Below are 19970 nucleotides of genomic sequence, written 5' to 3'. Positions count from 1 at the left end.
TATTCAAAATATCATTCTTCGCCTGATTCATAAATTATCTAGCTATCCAATACTCTTTTACCACCATACACCAAAGTGACTTACATAAAGCCTCCTCATACTAATACTGCACACTGTATCTGCACAATTTAAATCACTCTTTCCTTGTAAACTGAAACTATACAAGTATGTTTAACTCCTTTACTAAAAACTGCATTCTCATGAAAATTTAAACAAGAACTCATATCACTAAATATTATGAACATAGTGTTGCTTCTATGGATGTTATGGGTTTACTTACACAAGAACTTCAGTTTATATTTCCATACATACAAGTATTTCTGCACTTCGTAAAGTTTACATACTGAAGATAAAGAACACCTTTAGGAGTTAGTGTTGAGGATAACAGCAAGTTATTCTAAATTTATAAACTTCTAAAGATCAAAGTAAATGGGTGGCAACTGCTCAGATATAACAAGCAGTATATATCAACAAGTACATTACAGCAGAGAATCAGTTAACAGCATTAACTGCAGTAAAACCTTCCATTTCATATCAATTCCTGACCATGAAGCATTCACAGGTCACCCAAGGTCAAGCACAGGTTCAAATCCTGGTTGCAGCACTCGGTCCGCAGTCAATCCAACTGTTCATCCACCCCTTAGCGTTGGTTGATAATAAGGCTACCTGACTCAGGCTCAGGTGTGTATATATTTATTTATTTATTTTCCTTTGTCGCTGTCTCCCGCATTTGCGAGGTAGCGCAAGGAAACAGACGAAAGAAATGGCCCAACCCACCCACATACACATGTATATACATACACGTCCACACACGCAAATATACATACCTATACATCTCAATGTACACACATATATATATATACACACAGACATACATATACACACATGTACATAATTCATACTGTCTGCCTTTATTTACTCCCATTGCCACCTCGCCACACATGGAATAACATCCCCCTCCCCCCTCATGTGTGCAAGGTAGCGCTAGGAAAAGACAACAAAGGCCACATTCGTTCACACTCAGTCTCTAGCTGTCATGTAATATTGCCCGAAACCACAGCTCCCTTTCCACATCCAGGCCCCACACAACTTTCCATGGTTTACCCCAGACGCTTCACATGCCCTGATTCAATCCACTGACAGCACGTCGACCCCGGTATACCACATCGATCTAATTCACTCTATTCCTTGCCTGCCTTTCACCCTCCTGCATGTTCAGGCCCTGATCACTCAAAAAGATATCTTTTTCACTCCATCTTTCCACCTCCAATTTGGTCTCCCACTTCTCCTCGTTCCCTCCACCTCTGACACATATATCCTCTTTGTCAATCTTTCTTCACTCATTCTCTCCATGTGCCCAAACCATTTCAAAACACCCTCTTCTGCTCTTGCAACTACACTCTTTTTATTTCCACACATCTCTCTTACCCTTACATTACTTACTCGATGAAACCACCTCACACCACATATTGTCCTCAAACATCTCATTTCCAGCACATCCACCCTCCTGCGCACAACTCTATCCATAGCCCACGCCTCGCAACCATACAACATTGTTGGAACCACTATTCCTTCAAACATACCCATTTTTGCTTTCCGAGATAATGTTCTCGACTTCCAAACATTCTTCAAGGCTCCCAGAATTTTCGCCCCCTCCCCCACCCTATGATTCACTTCCACTTCCATAGTTCCATCCGCTGCCAGATCCATTCCCAGATATCTAAAACACTTTACTTCCTCCAGTTTTTCTCCATTCAAACTTACCTCCCAATTGACTTGACCCTCACCCCTACTGTACCTAATAACCTTGCTCTTATTCACATTTACTCTCAACTTTCTTCTTTCACACACTTTACCAAACTCAGTCACCAGCTTCTGCAGTCTCACATGAATCAGCCACCAGCACTGTATCATCAGCGAACAACTGACTCACTTCCCAAGCTCTCTCATCCACAACAGACTGCATACTTGCCCCTCTTTCCAAAACTCTTGCATTCACCTCCCTAACAATCCCATTCATAAACAAATTAAACAACCATGGAGACATCACACACCCCTGTCGCAAACCAACATTTACTGAGAACCAATCACTTTCCTCTCTTCCTACAAGTACACATGCCTTACATCCTCGATAAAACTTTTCACTGCTTCTAACAACTTGCCTCCCACACCATATATTCTTAATACCTTCCACAGAGCATCTCTATCAACTCTATCATATGCCTTCTCCAGATCCATAAATGCTACATACAAATCCATTTGTTGATAAGTATATGTATGTATATGTGTGTGTATGGGCATTTATGTATATATGTGGGTATGTGAGTGGATTGGCCATTCTTCGTCTGTTTCCAGGAGCTAACTTGCCGATGCAGGAAACAGCGATCAAATATAATTAAAATATAAAAAAATATATATGGTGACTATTTAAAAGCACACATCACAATTAAAGTTAAAAATAAGCTTTTTCATTTTGAATAATTAATAATTTTGAATTTCCAAATTACTAAATCTGGATGCAGTAAAAATGAGTAATTACAAATAGGACATTTGAGGTCATGAAGTGTCTAAGTAAGTGCTCAGTGTCTTCAATTTGGTAAAATCATCATGGGCAAGAATGGTGTTGAGAAATCGTGAATCTGTGCCAAATTTCTTCTTCCACTCAATAGTTAATTTTATCATATCAAAATTTCTACCAAAAAAAATCAAAAGCAGTCACCTGGAAAAAACATACCCTACTTTCTATAAATATTATGGTTCAATGCCTAAAGAGACGTATCGACTACAGGAAGTCTACATAACAGTAAGTAAATGCATCATTAAAGTGTGAGTGAATGTATAAGCCAAAATGAATATGACTGGATATGGCATTAACTTAAGAGTGATACACTACTGTACATGTAACTGTAACTCAATCACCTGTTCATCATGAAATCCAAAAACTGGGTTGATCTTAAATAAGGAAAAAATAAGAAAATTAAAATATCTAATTGTCCACAGTAGAAATGCAAATCACATCTAAGTCAAGAGCTACTTTCTTTTGTCTACATATTCACTTAACTCTGTTTTGCCTCATTTTCACCAGAAAAAAATGGTGCAAATTTTCATTCCTGTGTTATTTTGGTTGATATGAATACTGTAACTTAGATATATGAGGATGATTTCAGAGACATGTTATGTTGCATATAACAAAATTAAACTACTAGGATAAAGGAACATAGCATATAAAACAAATATAGGTTAAAACCCATACTAGGATAATTAAGAATAGCATAAAAATAAAGCTGAACCCATGTTAAACAATGTCTCATTTATATTCATCACACATTTCTTTGGTGCTAGTGTTTGCTCTCAGTCTAACTATTTATCATCATTATCTTATTGCCTATCTACTGAGATGGATCAGGTACAAACAGCCTGACACAGCCAAAGCCTTTAGAAAGGTCATGTGTACCACCAGGGATCTTTCACAGGAATTAAAAATAGGTCTTATGGTAATAACAATACTTTACACATACACACATATTTTGAAGGTTTGTTGAATGTGTTTGATGATAGAGTGGCAGATATAGGGTGTTTTGGTTGAGGTGGTGTGCAAAGTGAGAGGGTTAAGGAGAATGATTTGGTAAACAGAGAAGAGGTAGTAAAAACTTTGTGGAAGATGAAAGCCAGCAAGGCAGCGGGTTTGGATGGTATTGCAGTGGAATTTATTAAAAAAGGGGGTGACTGTATTGTTGACTGGTTGGTAAGGTTATTTAATGTATGTATGATTCATGGTGAGGTGCCTGAGGATTGGAGAATTGCTTGCATAGTGCCACTGTACAAAGGCAAAGGGGACAAGGGTGAGTGCTCAAATTACAGAGGTATAAGTTTGTTGAGTATTCCTGGGAAATTATATGGGAGGGTATTGATTGAGAGGGTGAAGGCATGTACAGAGCATCAGATTGGGGAAGAGCAGTGTGGCTTCAGAAGTGGTAGAGGATGTGTGGATCAGGTGTTTGCTTTGAAGAATGTATGTGAGAAATACTTAGAAAAGCAAATGGATTTGTACGTAGCATTTATGGATCTGTAGAAGGCATATGATAGAGTTAATAGAGATGCTCTGTGGAAGGTATTAAGAATATATGGTGTGGGAGGCAAGTTGTTAGAAGCAGTGAAAAGCTTTTATCGAGGATGTAAGGCATGTGTACGTGTAGGAAGAGAGGAAAGTGATTGGTTCCCAGTGAATGTATGTTTGCAGCAGGGGTGTGTGATGTCTCCATGGTTGTTTAATTTGTTTATGAATGGGGTTGTTAGGGAGGTGAATGCAAGAGTTTTGGAAAGAGGGGCAAGTATGCAGTCTGTTGTAGATGAGAGAGCTCAGGAAGTGAGTCAGTTGTTGTTTGCTGATGATACAGCGCTGATTCATGTGAGAAACTGCAGAAGCTGGTGACTGAGTTTGGTAAAGTGTGTGAAAGAAGAAAGTTGAGAGTAAATGTGAATAAGAGCAAGGTTATTAGGTACAGTAGGGGTGAGGGTCAAGTCAATTGAGAGGTAAGTTAGAAGGGAGAAAAACTGGAGGAAGTGAAGTGTTTTAGATATCTGGGAGTGGATTTGGCAGCAGATGGAACCATGGAAGCAGAAGTGAATCATAGGGTGGGGGAGGGGGTGAAAATTCTGGGAGCCTTGAATAATGTGTGGAAGTCGAGAACATTATCTCGGGAAGCAAAAATGGGTAGGTTTGAAGGAATAGTGGTTCCAACAATGTTGTATGGTTGCAAGGCGTGGGCTATGGATAGAGTTGTGCGCAGGAGGGTGGCTGTGTTGGAAATGAGATGTTTGAGGACAATATGTGGTGTGAGGTGGTTTGATCGAGTAAGTAATGTAAGGGTAAGAGAGATGTGTGGTAATAAAAAGAGTGTGGGTGAGAGAGCAGAAAAGGGTGTTTTGAAATAGTTTGGTCACATGGAGGGAATGAGTGAGGAAAGATTGACAAAGAGGATATATGTGTCAGAGGTGGAGGGAATGAGGAGAAGTGGGAGACCAAATTGGAGGTGGAAAGATGGAGTGAAAAAGATTTTGAGTGATCGGGGCCTGAACATGCAGGAGGGTGAAAGGCGTGCAAGGAATAGAGTGAATTGGAACGATGTGGTATACCGGGTTCGACGTGCTGTCAATGGATTGTACTAGGGCATGTGAAGCGTCTGGGGTAAACCATGGAAAGTTCTGTGGGGCCTGGATGTGGAAAGGGAGCTGTAGTTTCGGTGCATTATTATTATTATCATTTTATTATACTTTGTTCATAAATTTTCATTTGTTGGCCAAACACAAAGAACATCTACATACCTATACCATATTGGACTAGAAGGTAAGATATCCTTTAGTAACTTTGTTTCAAAGAATTACTAAGTAATCCTTATATGGAATTCATTGAAACAAAATTACTAAAGGATATCTTACCTTCTAATGTAATTTGGTTTAGCTATGTAGATGATGTTCTTTGTGTTTGGCCAACAAATGAAAATTTACAAACATTTCTCCCCTTACTTGACAATTTAGTACCTTCTATCAAATTTAGTGTAGAAAATGTAAATAATGGTAAGTTACCATTTTTAGATTGCATGATCCATAGGCAGGGAAACAAGTTTAAGATTAGCATATACAGAAAACCTGCCAATGTATGCTCATATATCCATTATTACTCATCTCAACATGACAGTTAAATTACCCTCATTTCAATCTATGTTCCTTAAGGCATTACGGGTTTGCAGTCCAGAGTTTATTTATGATGAGTTTGAGAAGATATATTCAATTGGATCTAAGTTAAAGTACCCTACATCTTTCATTGATAAATCCCTAAAGTTAGCAAAGAAATCATTTTATAGAGTTGAACCCAAACCTCCCACTGACACCAAGAATCTTTTAGTTTTCCCTTTTAATAATAAGCTTACTTTACTTCCAATGTTGCTTAAATCCTTTAATGGAAATGCTGCCTTCAGCAACAATAATACTAAAAAGAATATCTTAATCAGGAACTCACCAGAAAATTCTCCTGGATGCATCTATAATGTGCCATGTAGAAATTGTGATGAGTTTTATATTGGCAGACTGGTAGGGATCTTTCTGTTAGACTTAAGCAACATAAATATAGTATAAGAACAGGACAAGAATCAAATGCCTTGTTTAATCACATTACAATCTATGATCATTGTACTGACTGGAGTAATGCCATTTCAGTTATTAACTCTAACTCCAGTACCACGAGAAATATCATTGAATCTTCTATCATTAAATACACAAAGAATTATAATCTTAATATGAATGAAGGTCTAAAAAAATTGGATAGCTTTATTGTTGATAAAATTGGTAAACAATATCTCTTCTTGTCCACATATGTTTATGATAAGCCCGCTGTCTGTCTTGGACAGTCACTTGTTCACCAAATGACATCCTCGCTACGTCTCTTCGTTGTATATCAACTGACTTATATTTCTTTCTTGTATCTCCCCTGATGGTGTGATTATTACACGAAAGTGCACTTGGAAACTTATTGTGTTTCATTTTCCCTGTGGACTCACAGGAATATCCATACATATACATATCAACATATACATATATATACATACACATACACATTCATATACATATATACACATGTACATATTCATGCTTGCTTGCCTTTATCCATTCCTATTGCTACCCCACTCCACAGGAAATAGCATCACTAACCCCAGCTTCAGTGAGGTAGCACCAGGAAAACAAACAAAAAAGGACACATTTGTTCACACTCAGACTCTAGTTGTCATGTGTAATACACCGAAACCACAGCCCCTTTTCCACATCCAGGCCACATAGACCTTTCCTTGGTTTACCTCCAACACTTCACATGCCCTGGTTCAGTCCACTGACAGCATGTCGACCCTGGTACACAACATCATTCCAATTCACTCTATTCCTTGCACGCCTCTCATCCTCCTGTATGTTTAGGCCCCTATCACTCAGAGTCTTTTTCACTCCATCCTTCCACCTCCAATTTGGTCTCCTGCTTCTCCTTGTTCCCTCCACCACTGACACATATATCCTCTTTGTCAATCTTTCCTCACTCATTCTCTCCATATGTCCAAACCATTTCAATGCACCCTCTTCTGCTCTCTCAACCACACTTTTTATTTCCAAACATCTCTCTTACTCTTTCATTACTTACTCGATCAAACCACCTCACACCACATGTTGTCCTCAAACATTTCATTTCCAACACATCCACCCTCCCCATACAACCCTATCTATAGTCAATGCCTCATAACCATATAACATTATTGGAACTACTATTCCTTCAAACATACCCATTTTTGCTCTCCAAGATAACTTTCTCTCCTTCCACACATTCTTCATCACTCCCAGAACCTTCACCCCCTCCCCCACTTCCACTTCCATGGTTCCATTCACTGCTGAGTCCATTCCCTGATATCTAAAACACTTCAATTCCTCCCATTTTTCTCCATTCAAACTTACATCGCGATTAACCTGTCCCTCAACCCTACTGAACCTAATAACCTTGTTCTTACTCACATTCATTCTCAACTTTCTCCTTTCACACACTTTTCCAAACTCAGTCACTAACTTCTGCAGTTTCTCACTCGAATCTTCCACTAGAGCTGTATCATCAGCGAACAACAACTGACTCACTTCCTAAGCCCTCTCATCTACAACTGACTGCATACTTGCCCCTCTCTCCAAAACTCTTGCATTCACCTTCCTAACCACCCCATTAATAAACAAATTAAACAACCATGGGGACATCACACACCCCTGCCGCAAACTGACATTCACAAGGAACCAATCACTCTCCTCTCTTCCTACTCATACACATGCCTTACATCCTCGATAAAAACTTTTCACTGCTTCTAGCAACTTACCTCCCAAACCATATATTCTTAAGACCTTCCACAAAGCAACTCTACCAACTCTATCATATGCCTTCTCCAGATTCATAAATGCTACATACAAATCCATCTGTTTTTCTAAGCATTTCTCAAACATTCTTCAAAGCAAACACCTGATCCACACATCCTCTACCACTTCTGAAAGCATGCTGCTCTCCCCCAATCTGATGCTCTGTACATGCCTTCACTCTCTCAATCAATGCCCTCCCATATAATTTCCCAGGAATAATCAACAAACATATGCCTCTGTAGTTTGAATACTCACCTCTATCCTCTTTGCCTTTGTACAATGGCACTATGCATGCATTCTGCCAATCCTCAGGCAATCCTCAGGCACTTCACCATGATCCATACATGCATTGAATATCCTTATCAGCCAATCAACAACACAATCACCCCCTTTTTTAATAAATTCTACTGCAATACCATCCAAACCTGCCGCCTTCCTGGATTTCATCTTCCCTGATCCTCTCACTTCGCACACCACCCTGACCAAAACACCCTATATCTGCCGCTCTCTATCATCAAACACATTCAACAGACCCTCAAAATACTCACTCCATCTTCTTCTAACTTCAAATATTTCATATTATCTTTTATACTTAATCGCTGTTTCCCGCATCAGCAAGGTAATGCCAGGAGCGTCAGGTAGAAGTATTTGGTAGGAACATTAGGCAGGAGCATCAGGTAGTAGTAGTTAGTAGAAACATTATGTAAGAGCCTCTGCAAACACCGCTACACTTGCCCTCTGCAAGAGGCCTGTTAAGAGTGAGGCACTAAAGGCTAATAAGTGGCATTGTAGTTCACTGTTTATGTAGACTCCATTGCCATGGCCACCCCTTAAGGGAGTTCCAGCTGGAAACAGGCATCAGAGATATAGATAGATAGATAGATTTGAAATTCTTTGCCACTAATTCATCTTATTTCAAGCAATGTTGAAGCTCACTTAGTAAGTATTAGATTCTCAAACTGATATTGACAAATCTTGATATAATTATATCTAAGATGTATACAGAGGGATACACTGCATTTGCTAGTGAATGTTGACCCCTCTAGTTATTCTTAATTTTCTTTTCCATGCATTTCTCTGGATACATAAGTTAACAGTAAACACTAAAATGTACCTTCATTTCATTACATATCCATCTGGTCCAAATGGTATCACTTGTACAAGAGAAGGAAAGAAATTACATCAAAGTTTCTTTACAGCAGAAAAGGGAGTAACCTACACAAACTGCAGCATAAGCAGTTCTCCACCATTTTTGTTGCAAAAAAATTTTGAATTCAAGAGCTCTCTAATTTTTCCTATATTAACAACCAAGAAATATGGTATCAGAAGTTATAAATGCTTTTAGCATTGAAAATACAGCTAGACATTAACTTCCTATTTCATCTCATGAACAACTTTTACCAAATACAGGTAACATAAAAAGCTAACAATTATTTAAGAGATGTATTTCAGTATACTTACATAAGTATAACAATTGCCAAGAAGCGGACGGTCTTGGGAGAGGCTCTCAACTGTGTTGGCAGAGTTGAGAGATGATGCTGATATGCCAAACAACATGTACCAACAGCCCTGGGCCAAAATGCGATACTAGGGGAAGAGGAAAATAAATCAAAGCAATCTCATCCTAGTGACCTACTTCTAAATGCTATGATATGACTCATAAATCTCACAATGTATACCTGGGATATGCTTTAGTGTAAATACTTATTATCCTGAGTTAAGAAGAGTCGCTTGTTCTGAAAATCATTATCCCATGACAACTTGCGTGGGATTCCAGATGCATTTTCTGTTATTGCTAGCAGACAAGGGGTGTCATTTTTCTTAACAGATGGTACTTCAAGCAGTTATCTACATCTGCAGACAACAGCATGATGAGGCATCTCTTAAAGGAGGTGCAAGTGTCTGCTCTATTTTTGCTCACTTTTCCCCAAGGCAATTTAGGCATGTACAAATTAGATCCTTTCATAACTAAAAGAACTGTCAGTATATACAAGACTGTGAGCTAAATCATGCCCAACCCTTGCCTGTGGTCAACTGACACATGGCTTTGGTCACCTGACCCTTTTGATGACCCTACCCCTGTCTCTGATGATCACACTTCTCACCTAAACTTCCCACCTGACCCTCGCCTAATGAGGACATGTGCCTTACATGAAACGTAGGAGTACCAGCTCCTCCAGCAGCTTTTCCCTCTCTGACAGACCTTCCTCTTTTTCTATTCATGATCTCTCTTGTAACCTCTCTTCTGTTGAACACCATCTGTCTAATGCCTCTCCTATACCTTACTTCTCTGAGACCCAATTGTCTAATTATGTTCTCATGGGTCCTTGTTTCATATCCAACTACAATCTTCACTCACAATTCTAGTTCAAAGGTGGTGTCTGTGTTTACTCCAACATCAACATACATGTTGCATGCCTTGATGACCATGAGTTCCCACACTTTGATATTATATGGCTCAAGGTCTGTCTCCTAACTACCATACTTTTCCTCTGTTTTGCCTATTGCTCTCCCAATTCTACAAATTATATCTTTCTTTGACTATATAAACTCCTGCCATGATCCTGTGGCATACTCTCATCAGCATGCTAAGATCCTCTACCTGGAGACTTCAACATTTATCATAAGAAATGGTTGAATTCCTCCCAAACAGATGGAGAGGGAACTGAATCCCTCACATTCTCAATTTTCAGTGAATTAAAGCATATTATCTCCCACCTATCCATATTCATGACTACTGTGACTATTCTCCTAGTATTCTGAATCTATTCTTCACCTTTAATCCATCCTGCTGTAACTATACAATCTCGTCCTAGTTAGTTCATCTAATCAAACTTTCATATATGTATCTATTCTAAAAGCACCTCCCCCTCTTGCAGCCACTTGCAGCCATCTAAATGTAAATATTGAAACCTCAACTAAGCTGACGGGAATAACTAACAAAAATTCTTTCCTGAATTTTCCTGGGAAAATCATGGTCTTTTATGTGGTGATCCTTCTTTCTCTGCAAAATGCATAGCAGAGGCTATTGTTTTGGAAATGGAAGCATTCATCCCTTCTTCCTCCAAGACAGCCTCTTCTTCCAATTCTTGGTTTAACCGTCCCTGTTCTGAGGCCATTCAGGCAAGGGAGCAAGCATATCGGCTTGGATAAACTCTCCTTCCCTTGACTCCCATTCAGCAATTATCACAGCCTGCAATCACTGCAAATACATATCAGTGAGGTAAAGAGTAAATTCATTCTAAGGAAGTGCAATAACCTTTCTTCATTATCAGCAGATAGGTCTTTCTGGTCTTTAGCTAAGGACACTGCTAACAATTTCTGCAGCTGTACCTATTCTTCAATCTTCCATTCTAACAGTACTATAGTTGCCTTTCCCATAGATAAAGCAACTCTCTTTGGTCCCCATTTCTCCCTCAACTCCAACTTACATGACTCTAACATTCCTTTAACCCAAAAGCTCCTCTCACAAAGCCTATGCCCTCAACATAATCTCTTTTCAGACTGTTTGGAAAGTGCTTCTCACTCTGGACACAAGGAAGGCTTATGGTCCTGATGGCATCCATTCCTATACACTGAAAAAGTGTGCCACTGAACTTGTACCTTTGCTTGCTCATTTGTTCCATTTCGAGTGTGCCTCTGAACTTGTACCTGTGCTTGCTCGTTTGCTCCATTTATGTTTAAAAACCAGAGGTTCTCCTTCTTCTTGAATACATGTTTAAAAACCAGAGGTTCTCCTTCTTCTTGAATACATGTTTAAAAACCAGAGATTCTCCTTCTTCTTGAATACATGTGTTGGTATATCCCATCCATAAGAAGGGTGACCATTCTAAACACTCGAACTATCATCCTGTTGATTTGATATCTACCATTTCCAAAATCTTTGTAGCCCTCCTCACCTCCCATATCTAGAGGCATCTTGAATATCACAGTCTTCTCTCTGATCACCAGTATGGCTTCCATATGGTGAGCTCCACTTGTGATATTCTTTCTTATTTTACTAATATCTGGTCATCATCCCCGACAGATTTTTGGAATCCTAAGTAGTTGCCCCTGACATATCTAAAGCTTTTGACAGGGTGTGGCATTGGAGTCTCAACTCTAAGCTCAACTCTTTTGGCTTCCTTCCCTCACTTTACTCCCTCATATCAAGCTTCCTTTCTGGCTGATCTATCTCCATAGTTGTTAATGGATCAGCCTCACCCACTTTTTCCATCAACAGAGGCATCCCTCAAGGTTCTGTCCTGTCCCCCATGCTTTTCTACTTTTTAGCAATGATTTCCTCTCTTCCACAAACAACCAAATGCACTCATACATTGACAATTCAAAACTTCATTCCTCAATTCTGCTCCTTCTCTCATTCAATCTGCAACTCGAATCAACATAACTTTCTCAATAAACTCTGATTCAGATAGCTTATCTCAGTGGGGTAGACAGTATCTGGTTAAGTTTAACGCCTCCTGAACCCAGTTTTTACCCATCTATCAATCAGAAATTCCTCACAGCTTTCAACTCTCCTTTGATAGTTTTGTAATTCTACTTCCTGACTCTATAAACAGACTTGTGTTACCGTAACATCCACTCTTTCTCTGAAACCCAACATGATGAATATAACTAAGTCTGCCTCGAAGAAACTAGGAGTCCTTTTCAGTTGTCGAATTTCCTTTCTTCTGAACAATTGCTACACTTGTATAAATGACTGGTCCGTCCATGTTTGGAGTATGAGAAAACAGTTTCCTTGAACAAGACACTTCCCATCCCTCACAATCAAGCTACGGGTGTTAATTGTTTACCAATGTCAATAAGACTGAAGCAAAGAAGAAAGGAGGATTAACTGATTGATGTCTTTCCTCAGACTGGCACTCATCTTAGGTCTGAAAGTGTCATCACATATACAAAAGCAACACTGGTGTAACACACTGTTTGAAGCCCTTGCATTTACAGGTAATGCTGAAAAACCATGCCAATCACCTTGACAATTTTCAATATCACCATTCATATATCACTAAAAACCTATGTGATCAATCATATCAGTGTCCACTAGAGCACAAACAAAAAGATTAGAGGATAGAGCAATGTGCAAAATGTGCTAACACAAAATAACAGCCCCAGGATTCCTCACTTGAAATAGTCCAGCTCCAAGGTTGCACCACTTCCAGTAACAGGAGGTAATGATGGCCTTCTTTGGAGTGATAATTTCATTGATGAGACTATTCTCCTAGTGACAAAGCCTTGCCAAAAGTTACTTTACCCTACAGTGAAACCAAAACAGGCAGACTCCAGTGACAACAATTGGTATATACATATACATAAGTGTATCCAAAAACATTGACAAAAACACATCAACAGTACATCATACCCTTAATAAATTAAGTAATGTATATAAAAATGAAGGATAAAGAAAAGGTAAATATATCATGGGATGGAAAATGGCTGGTCTGGTAAAAGACATTTGGTCAGCGCACAATCCATGAGAATTTTGGGCTGTCAGGTGGCCAGTAGTGGGTAAGTCAATGATATCTGTGGTAACAGTGGTGTCTGACTGGCCACTGGCATGCCCAAAATGGTGACAGGTGGGGAACCAAATGTTTTCCCAGCAGATAGAAAGGAGATTAGAAGGCCCTAACCCTCATTTTCCTAAAATCACCCTAAAGAATCTCCATGATTTCAGGACAACTTGCACAGGAGAAAAAATCAGTTAAATTAATATGCAAAATAAAGCAACTATGTGCTTCACAACTTAATCAATTCATTACTTCCACTGAGGATACCTAGGAAGTAAGAAGTTTCTAGCAAGTATCATTCTTGAGTTACCATGCTAATAATAATGTGCCAACAGGAAAACAGACAGGCATAGGAGCAACGACATATTGTCACACATACACTGCATGTAGTGGCGAGACCGTAAAAATACTATTGATCTCAAGGTTACTTCATTTCAACAAATATATCAGTTTTAGAAGCTAAACATGCATGTAAAAACATGAAGAGTATATGCAAAAACATAACCTTCTTGTCCCTCTTACAAACATTTTTTCTCACCCTGTCAAGTAGTGACATGTACTAGTGATGCACTTATGTAAGAAAATATAATGGCTAAGAGCATATACAAGCATATCTCGAAAATCCTACTTAATGTCTGTGACTAGTACTGTAGCTACCAGCCTACCAGCCCAAGTCCCCATCCTAAAGTATGAGAACAACATAGTCTTCAACATATTCTACAATCACAAATTGAATTCACAAGAAAATATAAAAAGACAATAATCAAGTACCACTAGAAGCATAAAGAACATTCTAAAGAGCATACCTTTGGCTGACTACATGTGTTCAAAACACACATGATCTTGTGACGAAGGTCATGGAGGGAATTCATGGATAAACGAGGCACTAGATCATCACCAACTACCACAGACATCACAAAGCTCTGAAATTGAAAAAATTTTCATTCAATTTCCTGAGTAGCATACATAAAAACAATATAACTTGTGTAATATCCAACCAAGGTTTCAAATCCCTATGTATATTTCTACTTCTGTCACTAAATTTCCTTTTTACTTCATTCCAGTAAACATTTTGTTATCCTTAACCACTTAACACCTTCAGACAGATATGTACATGAGTATAGCGAAACCTGTAGATGGATATTTACACATCAAGTTTCATGCCACAATATCAAGGCTTTGAAAGTGGCTTTGGTAACAGTGTACAACGATATGCCAATGAGAGAATATTTTTGGGCTTTCTAGGAAAGAAACTGAGTGGCTTTTCACTACATCTGAAGCACCAAGCATATGACAATCCTCAATTATTTCATAATGATAAGGTCTTCAGGTGGTGTAGAAAGTGATCTTATGGACACCATCTCTTTTAGCGTCAAACATTGAGCAAAATGAGGCAGTAGAATGTTTTCTAGCAAAAGTGGAGGTAGTGTTGTTCGTGCCTGCCTGACCTTGGCAACAATGCATCTGACTGTTGAAGCTGGTAATTTTACAATCTTTTATTGTTCTGCTGTATGAGAAAATCATGAATTAATGCCATTAATTACAAAAGAAAAGATTTACTAAGATGAAATATAATATGTAAGAAACATAATGATGTGAGAGAAATGAATGATAAAACATGCAATGTGGCAACTCACTAGACACCCTGGCCTTATCATCACACTTTTAGTGCACTATTTTGAAAAATCTACAATAATTCTAAAAGGCTATTACTCTGAAAGTAGTGGATGAAAAATACTTCTGAGGTAACATTTTTTCAATTATATGATTGTAAGAGTGTAGTTGAGAGAGCAGAAGAGGGTGTTTTGAAATGGTTTGGTCATATGGAGAGAATGAGTGAGGAAAGATTGACCAAGAGGATATATGTATAAGAGGTGGAGGGAACGAGGAGAAGTGGGAGACCAAATTGGAGGTGGAAAGATATAGTGAAAAAGATTTTGAGTGATCGGGGCCTGAACATGCAGGAGGGTGAATGGCATGCAAGGAACAGAGTGAATTGGAACGATGTGGTATTCCGGGGTCGACGTGCTGTCAATGGATTGAACCAGGGCATGTGAAGCGTCTGGGGTAAACCATGGAAAGTTCTGTGGGGCCTGGATGTGGAAAGGGAGCTGTGGTTTCGGTGCATTATTACATGACAGCTAGAGACTGAATGTGAACGAATGTGGCCTTTGTTGTCTTTCCTAGCGCTACCTCGCACACAAGAGGGGGGAGGGGGTTGTTATTCCATGTGTGGCGAGGTGGCGATGGGAATGAACATAGGCAGACAGTATGAATTATGTACATGTGTATATAGGTATATGTCTGTGTGTGTATATATATGTATAAATTGAGATGTATAGGTATGTTTATTTGCGTGTGTGGACGTGTATGTATATACATGTGTATGTGGTTGGGTTGGGCCATTCTTTCGTCTGTTTCCTTGCGCTACCTCACTAACGCGGGAGACAGCAACAAAGCAAAATAATAATAAAAAAAAAAAAAAATGATTGTAAGAGAAACAATAAAGTTAGATACATTTTTTAAAGATAAAAAACAGGAATATTGAGGGATGGAAAGGATGATGTAGTGGAATGTTATGGGGTTAAAATAATTTTGTCTCCATTCTAATAAATACTATGCTTATAAGCAATATTTCTGACAAAAGATATTTCTTTCCTTAGAGAACATAAAGTAAATTTCGCTTTGTAATACCCACTGAAGGTTATCAGAGATAAGAGTGGAATATCGCCAAGATTTATTCCCACTGCTGGAATCCGTGCAAGTATGCATCTGGCTCATTTTATATTGATTAATTACTGCATGAAGGTTCATGACCACCACTTGGAGTAGCATTTGAAATACTTTTCTTGAAGGAGCTTCTCCATCTTCATATGTGATCAGTAATGACTAATTTCAGCAATATCTAGAGAGAGCATTTGATAAGGTTGATAGAGATGCTTTGTGGAAATACAGATAATCCTCTTGTTCTTTCATACCTGATTGCAGTTTCCTGCATTAGTGAGGTACAGCCAGGAAAAGATGAAGAAAGGCCACATCCATTCTCGAGCTGCCATGTACCAAAACCACAGCTCCTTAATCACAACTGGGCCCCACAGACCTTTATCAGGTGCTTCACATGCCCTGGTCCAGTCCCCTGACAGTATGTCAACCCCAGTGTACCATATCATTCCAATTCACTCTATCCCATGTATGCCTTTCACCCTCCTACAGGATCAGGCCCCTAACACTTAAAATCTTTTTCATTTCATCCTTCCATCTCCAATGTGGCCTCACTTGCTCCCTTCATTCTGACACATACATCCTCTTTGTCAATCTATCCTCAATCATTCTCTCTATATTTTCAAACCAATTTAGCACACCATCTTCAGCTCACTCAACCACACTCTTTCCATTACCACATACCTCTCCTACCCTTTCATTACTTACTAAACCAAACCAGCTCACACATATTGTCCTCAAACATGAGAGCTGTTTAGGTGTCATGCTGCTGCATTGTGTAGTTTAAGAGTTGATCGCCAGAGCACTCCACCCTACCAACAGTTGGCCATTTGGAAAAAAAAATACCATGGTAGAAACTCTCGTGATGAGTGGCCTTCAGGTGAATCTGGGAAAGTGTTGGTCCCTCAGCATGGACATCGATGGCTGAAACAAGACTTGGTATGTCAACAAGAACAGGACATTCCAAGCCTTGGGCAGCGCTACTGGCTCCATACCTTGCATCCATATAATACCGTTGGGCCTACTATTCCTTCAAACATACTCATTTTTGCCCTCCCAGATAAAGATTTCTCTTTCCACAAATTCTTCAATGCTCCTAGAACCTTTGCCCCCTCATGCATCCTGTGATTTACCTCCACTTCCATGGTTCCATTTGCTGCCATGTCCTCTCCCAGGTATCTGTAATGCTCCACTTCCTCCAATGTTTCTCCATTCAACTTGCAATGCAATTAACCTGTCCCTCAATCCTACTAAACCTAATAACCTTGCCTTTATTCACTTTCACTCAGAACTTCCTCCTTTCACACAATCTTCCCAAATCAGTCACTAACTTCAGTTTCTTATTCAAATCTGTCTCTAGTGCTGTATCATCAGCCCACAACTGACTCTCTTCCAAGGCCCCATTATCCCTTATAAAGTGCATGCTGGCCATAACGATGTCACCGTGGCTGCTTAATGTGTATATAAATGAGATGGAAAGGGAGGTAAATTCAAGGATCCTAGAGAGGAGGTCTGTTATGTGGGTGCCTCATATGAGACTTAGTTATTGCTTGCAAGTGATAAGGCAATGGTACCAAATTCAAGTTAGAAACAGCAGAAGTTGGTGTCTAACTTTGGGAGTGGGGTTGATTGTAAATGTGAATAAAAGCAAGGTTGTGTGGGTTAAAAGAGCAGAGAGGCAGGTTAGTTGGAGTGAGAGTTTGAACAGAAAAACTAGAAGTGAAATGTTTTAGATAAGTAAGAGTGGCCATGGTAGTGAATGGAATCATGAAGGCTAAGGTGAGTCATAGGTTGGCAAGGGAATGAAGGTCATGGAAATATTGAGGAATGTGTGGAAAGAGGTCAATATCTGGAAGGTTGAAAATGGGTATGTCTGAAGGTACAATAGTCCCAAAGATGCTATATGTATGGAAGATTTGAGCTTTAAATGAGAATGTATGGATGAGGGCAGATGTGTAGGAAATTAAATGTTTGAGAACAATACATGGTGTAAGCAGGGTTGATAGAGTAAGAAATGATAGGGCAAGAGAGAGCTAATAGGAAAAGTATGGTTGAGAAAGCTGAAGACAGTGTGCTGAAATAGTTTGGATATATGGAGAGTGAGTAATAAGAGGTTGATAAAGAGGATATATGTGTCAGAGAGGAGGAGAAAAAATGCAGAGAAGACTGAACTAGAGATGGAAGGATAGAGTGAATAATATTTTGAATGCTCGGGACCTAAGCATGCTGGAAGGTAAAAGACATGCATGAGGTAGACAGAATCAGAGCTGAATATACAGGAGGGTGACATGATGTCAATGGACTGAAACAAAGCATATAAAACAGCTACAGGAAACCAGAGAAAGGTCTGTGGGGGCATGGTTGTGGATCAGGGGGCTGTAGTTTTGGTGCATTACACAAGAAAGCTACAGAATGGACAGATACAAATGAGGTTTTTCCTTTGAATGTTTCTGGCATTAACTTACTGTCATGGGAAATCGCAAACAAGCAAGAACAAAATCTCAACTTTTCATTATCTTTATGCTAATATTGTCTTCTAAAATCCTATGAAAAGTTAAGGATCATTCACCTGAGTAGCCACTGCAAACTCCTTTGAGCAGAGACCCCCAGGTGGAGAAAAGGCAAAGCACTTGAGATTGGGGTACTGTGACCGCATCAGGGCTGCCAAAACCACTGCTGTACCAGCGCCTAAACTGTGGCCTGTTGAAGGACAATTCAAGAAGCATGATCATCAGATACAGTTTCTAACATATACATATGTGTAAGGATATTACATCTGTTGAAAGCATAATAACACTGCAATTCCAAGGCTTCTGTTGCACAAAACATATAGACATACACCCTATCAAATACTATTTAAATTCCTAAATTTCATATCTTTATCTGAAAACTACCCTATTAAAATGCTCTTGACTGAGGACCATGTTTCATATATGTTCTAATATCAACCTAACACAAAACATTCAATCATCTGTTTAGTTCTACTCTTTACAGCAACCCTTTAATATCTGAAACAATTCTCTTCCTAAATCTCATATCTTTAATAAATCATGTCTAAGCCTCATTTCAATATCTTAAAATACATGTATAAAAGCAAATGACTTTAGTTACCTGTGGAAGCACAACTAAAGAGAGTTCTCTTCACTGGCTATATTTTGACAGTACCACCATTTGGTGATCTACTAGTCATAATACTCACACTCATAAGTCTAAATGAGTGTCCTCCAGGATAATCATGCTGTTGTCAACTGGATGCAATATGCCCCTCAAGCTTTAAATACTCACTAAAAATAAATTTCTGAATATACAGTATCCATACACACATAATATGCATACTAATCTTTCCTGTGCATTATCTGGCCATAGCACATATATTAAAGTCAATGGGAATCCTGCTTATACCTCACACCAATAATATCTACTTCTGGTAATGTCTACATCCAGACATAACTTTAGGCAGTTATGTTATCCTAAGTGGTTTGTGAACAAGGCTTAACAGAATGCCAGGAAGAAATTTTATGCATCTAGTAACAAAAATGTGGAAAAGGACGAATACATCCACACGTTTGATGTTTCCCTATTCCCCTAACTTAGCTAATGTAAGTGAGGTACTAAATAACAGTGCTTTAAATTTTCCCTTCCAATACAACACTTTCAGTAAGACCTTAATCAAAAGTAGGCCAAATGATCACAAAATAGGGAGTGTTCACACCGTCAAATGTAAGTCATGTAAAGATATATGCATTGGCCAGACATGTAAAACAGTAACAGAGAGATGCTATTGGCAATCATTCACTACACAGAGGCAACCAC

The 19970-nt window shown here is 39.0% G+C and overlaps 1 protein-coding gene across 2 annotated transcripts in view; it reads right to left on the bottom strand.

Moving 5' to 3' along the window:
- The window catches only part of LOC139760523 (diacylglycerol lipase-beta-like), a 128226-nt gene that overhangs the window by 12162 nt on the left and 96094 nt on the right, over positions 1–19970 (bottom strand). For both annotated transcript variants that reach the window (XM_071683829.1, XM_071683828.1), the window contains exons 12-14: positions 18727–18857; positions 14243–14359; positions 9394–9519 (exon numbers count right to left, since the gene is read on the bottom strand). In XM_071683829.1, the coding sequence (XP_071539930.1) occupies positions 9394–9519; positions 14243–14359; positions 18727–18857 (374 nt within the window). The remainder of the gene's footprint in view (positions 1–9393; positions 9520–14242; positions 14360–18726; positions 18858–19970) is intronic.

Source organism: Panulirus ornatus, chromosome 37, assembly GCF_036320965.1.
Source record: "Panulirus ornatus isolate Po-2019 chromosome 37, ASM3632096v1, whole genome shotgun sequence".
Classification (NCBI taxonomy): Eukaryota; Metazoa; Arthropoda; class Malacostraca; order Decapoda; family Palinuridae; genus Panulirus; species Panulirus ornatus.
Note: the sequence above shows the minus strand (reverse complement) of the source record. Positions and strands in the feature narration are given on the sequence as shown.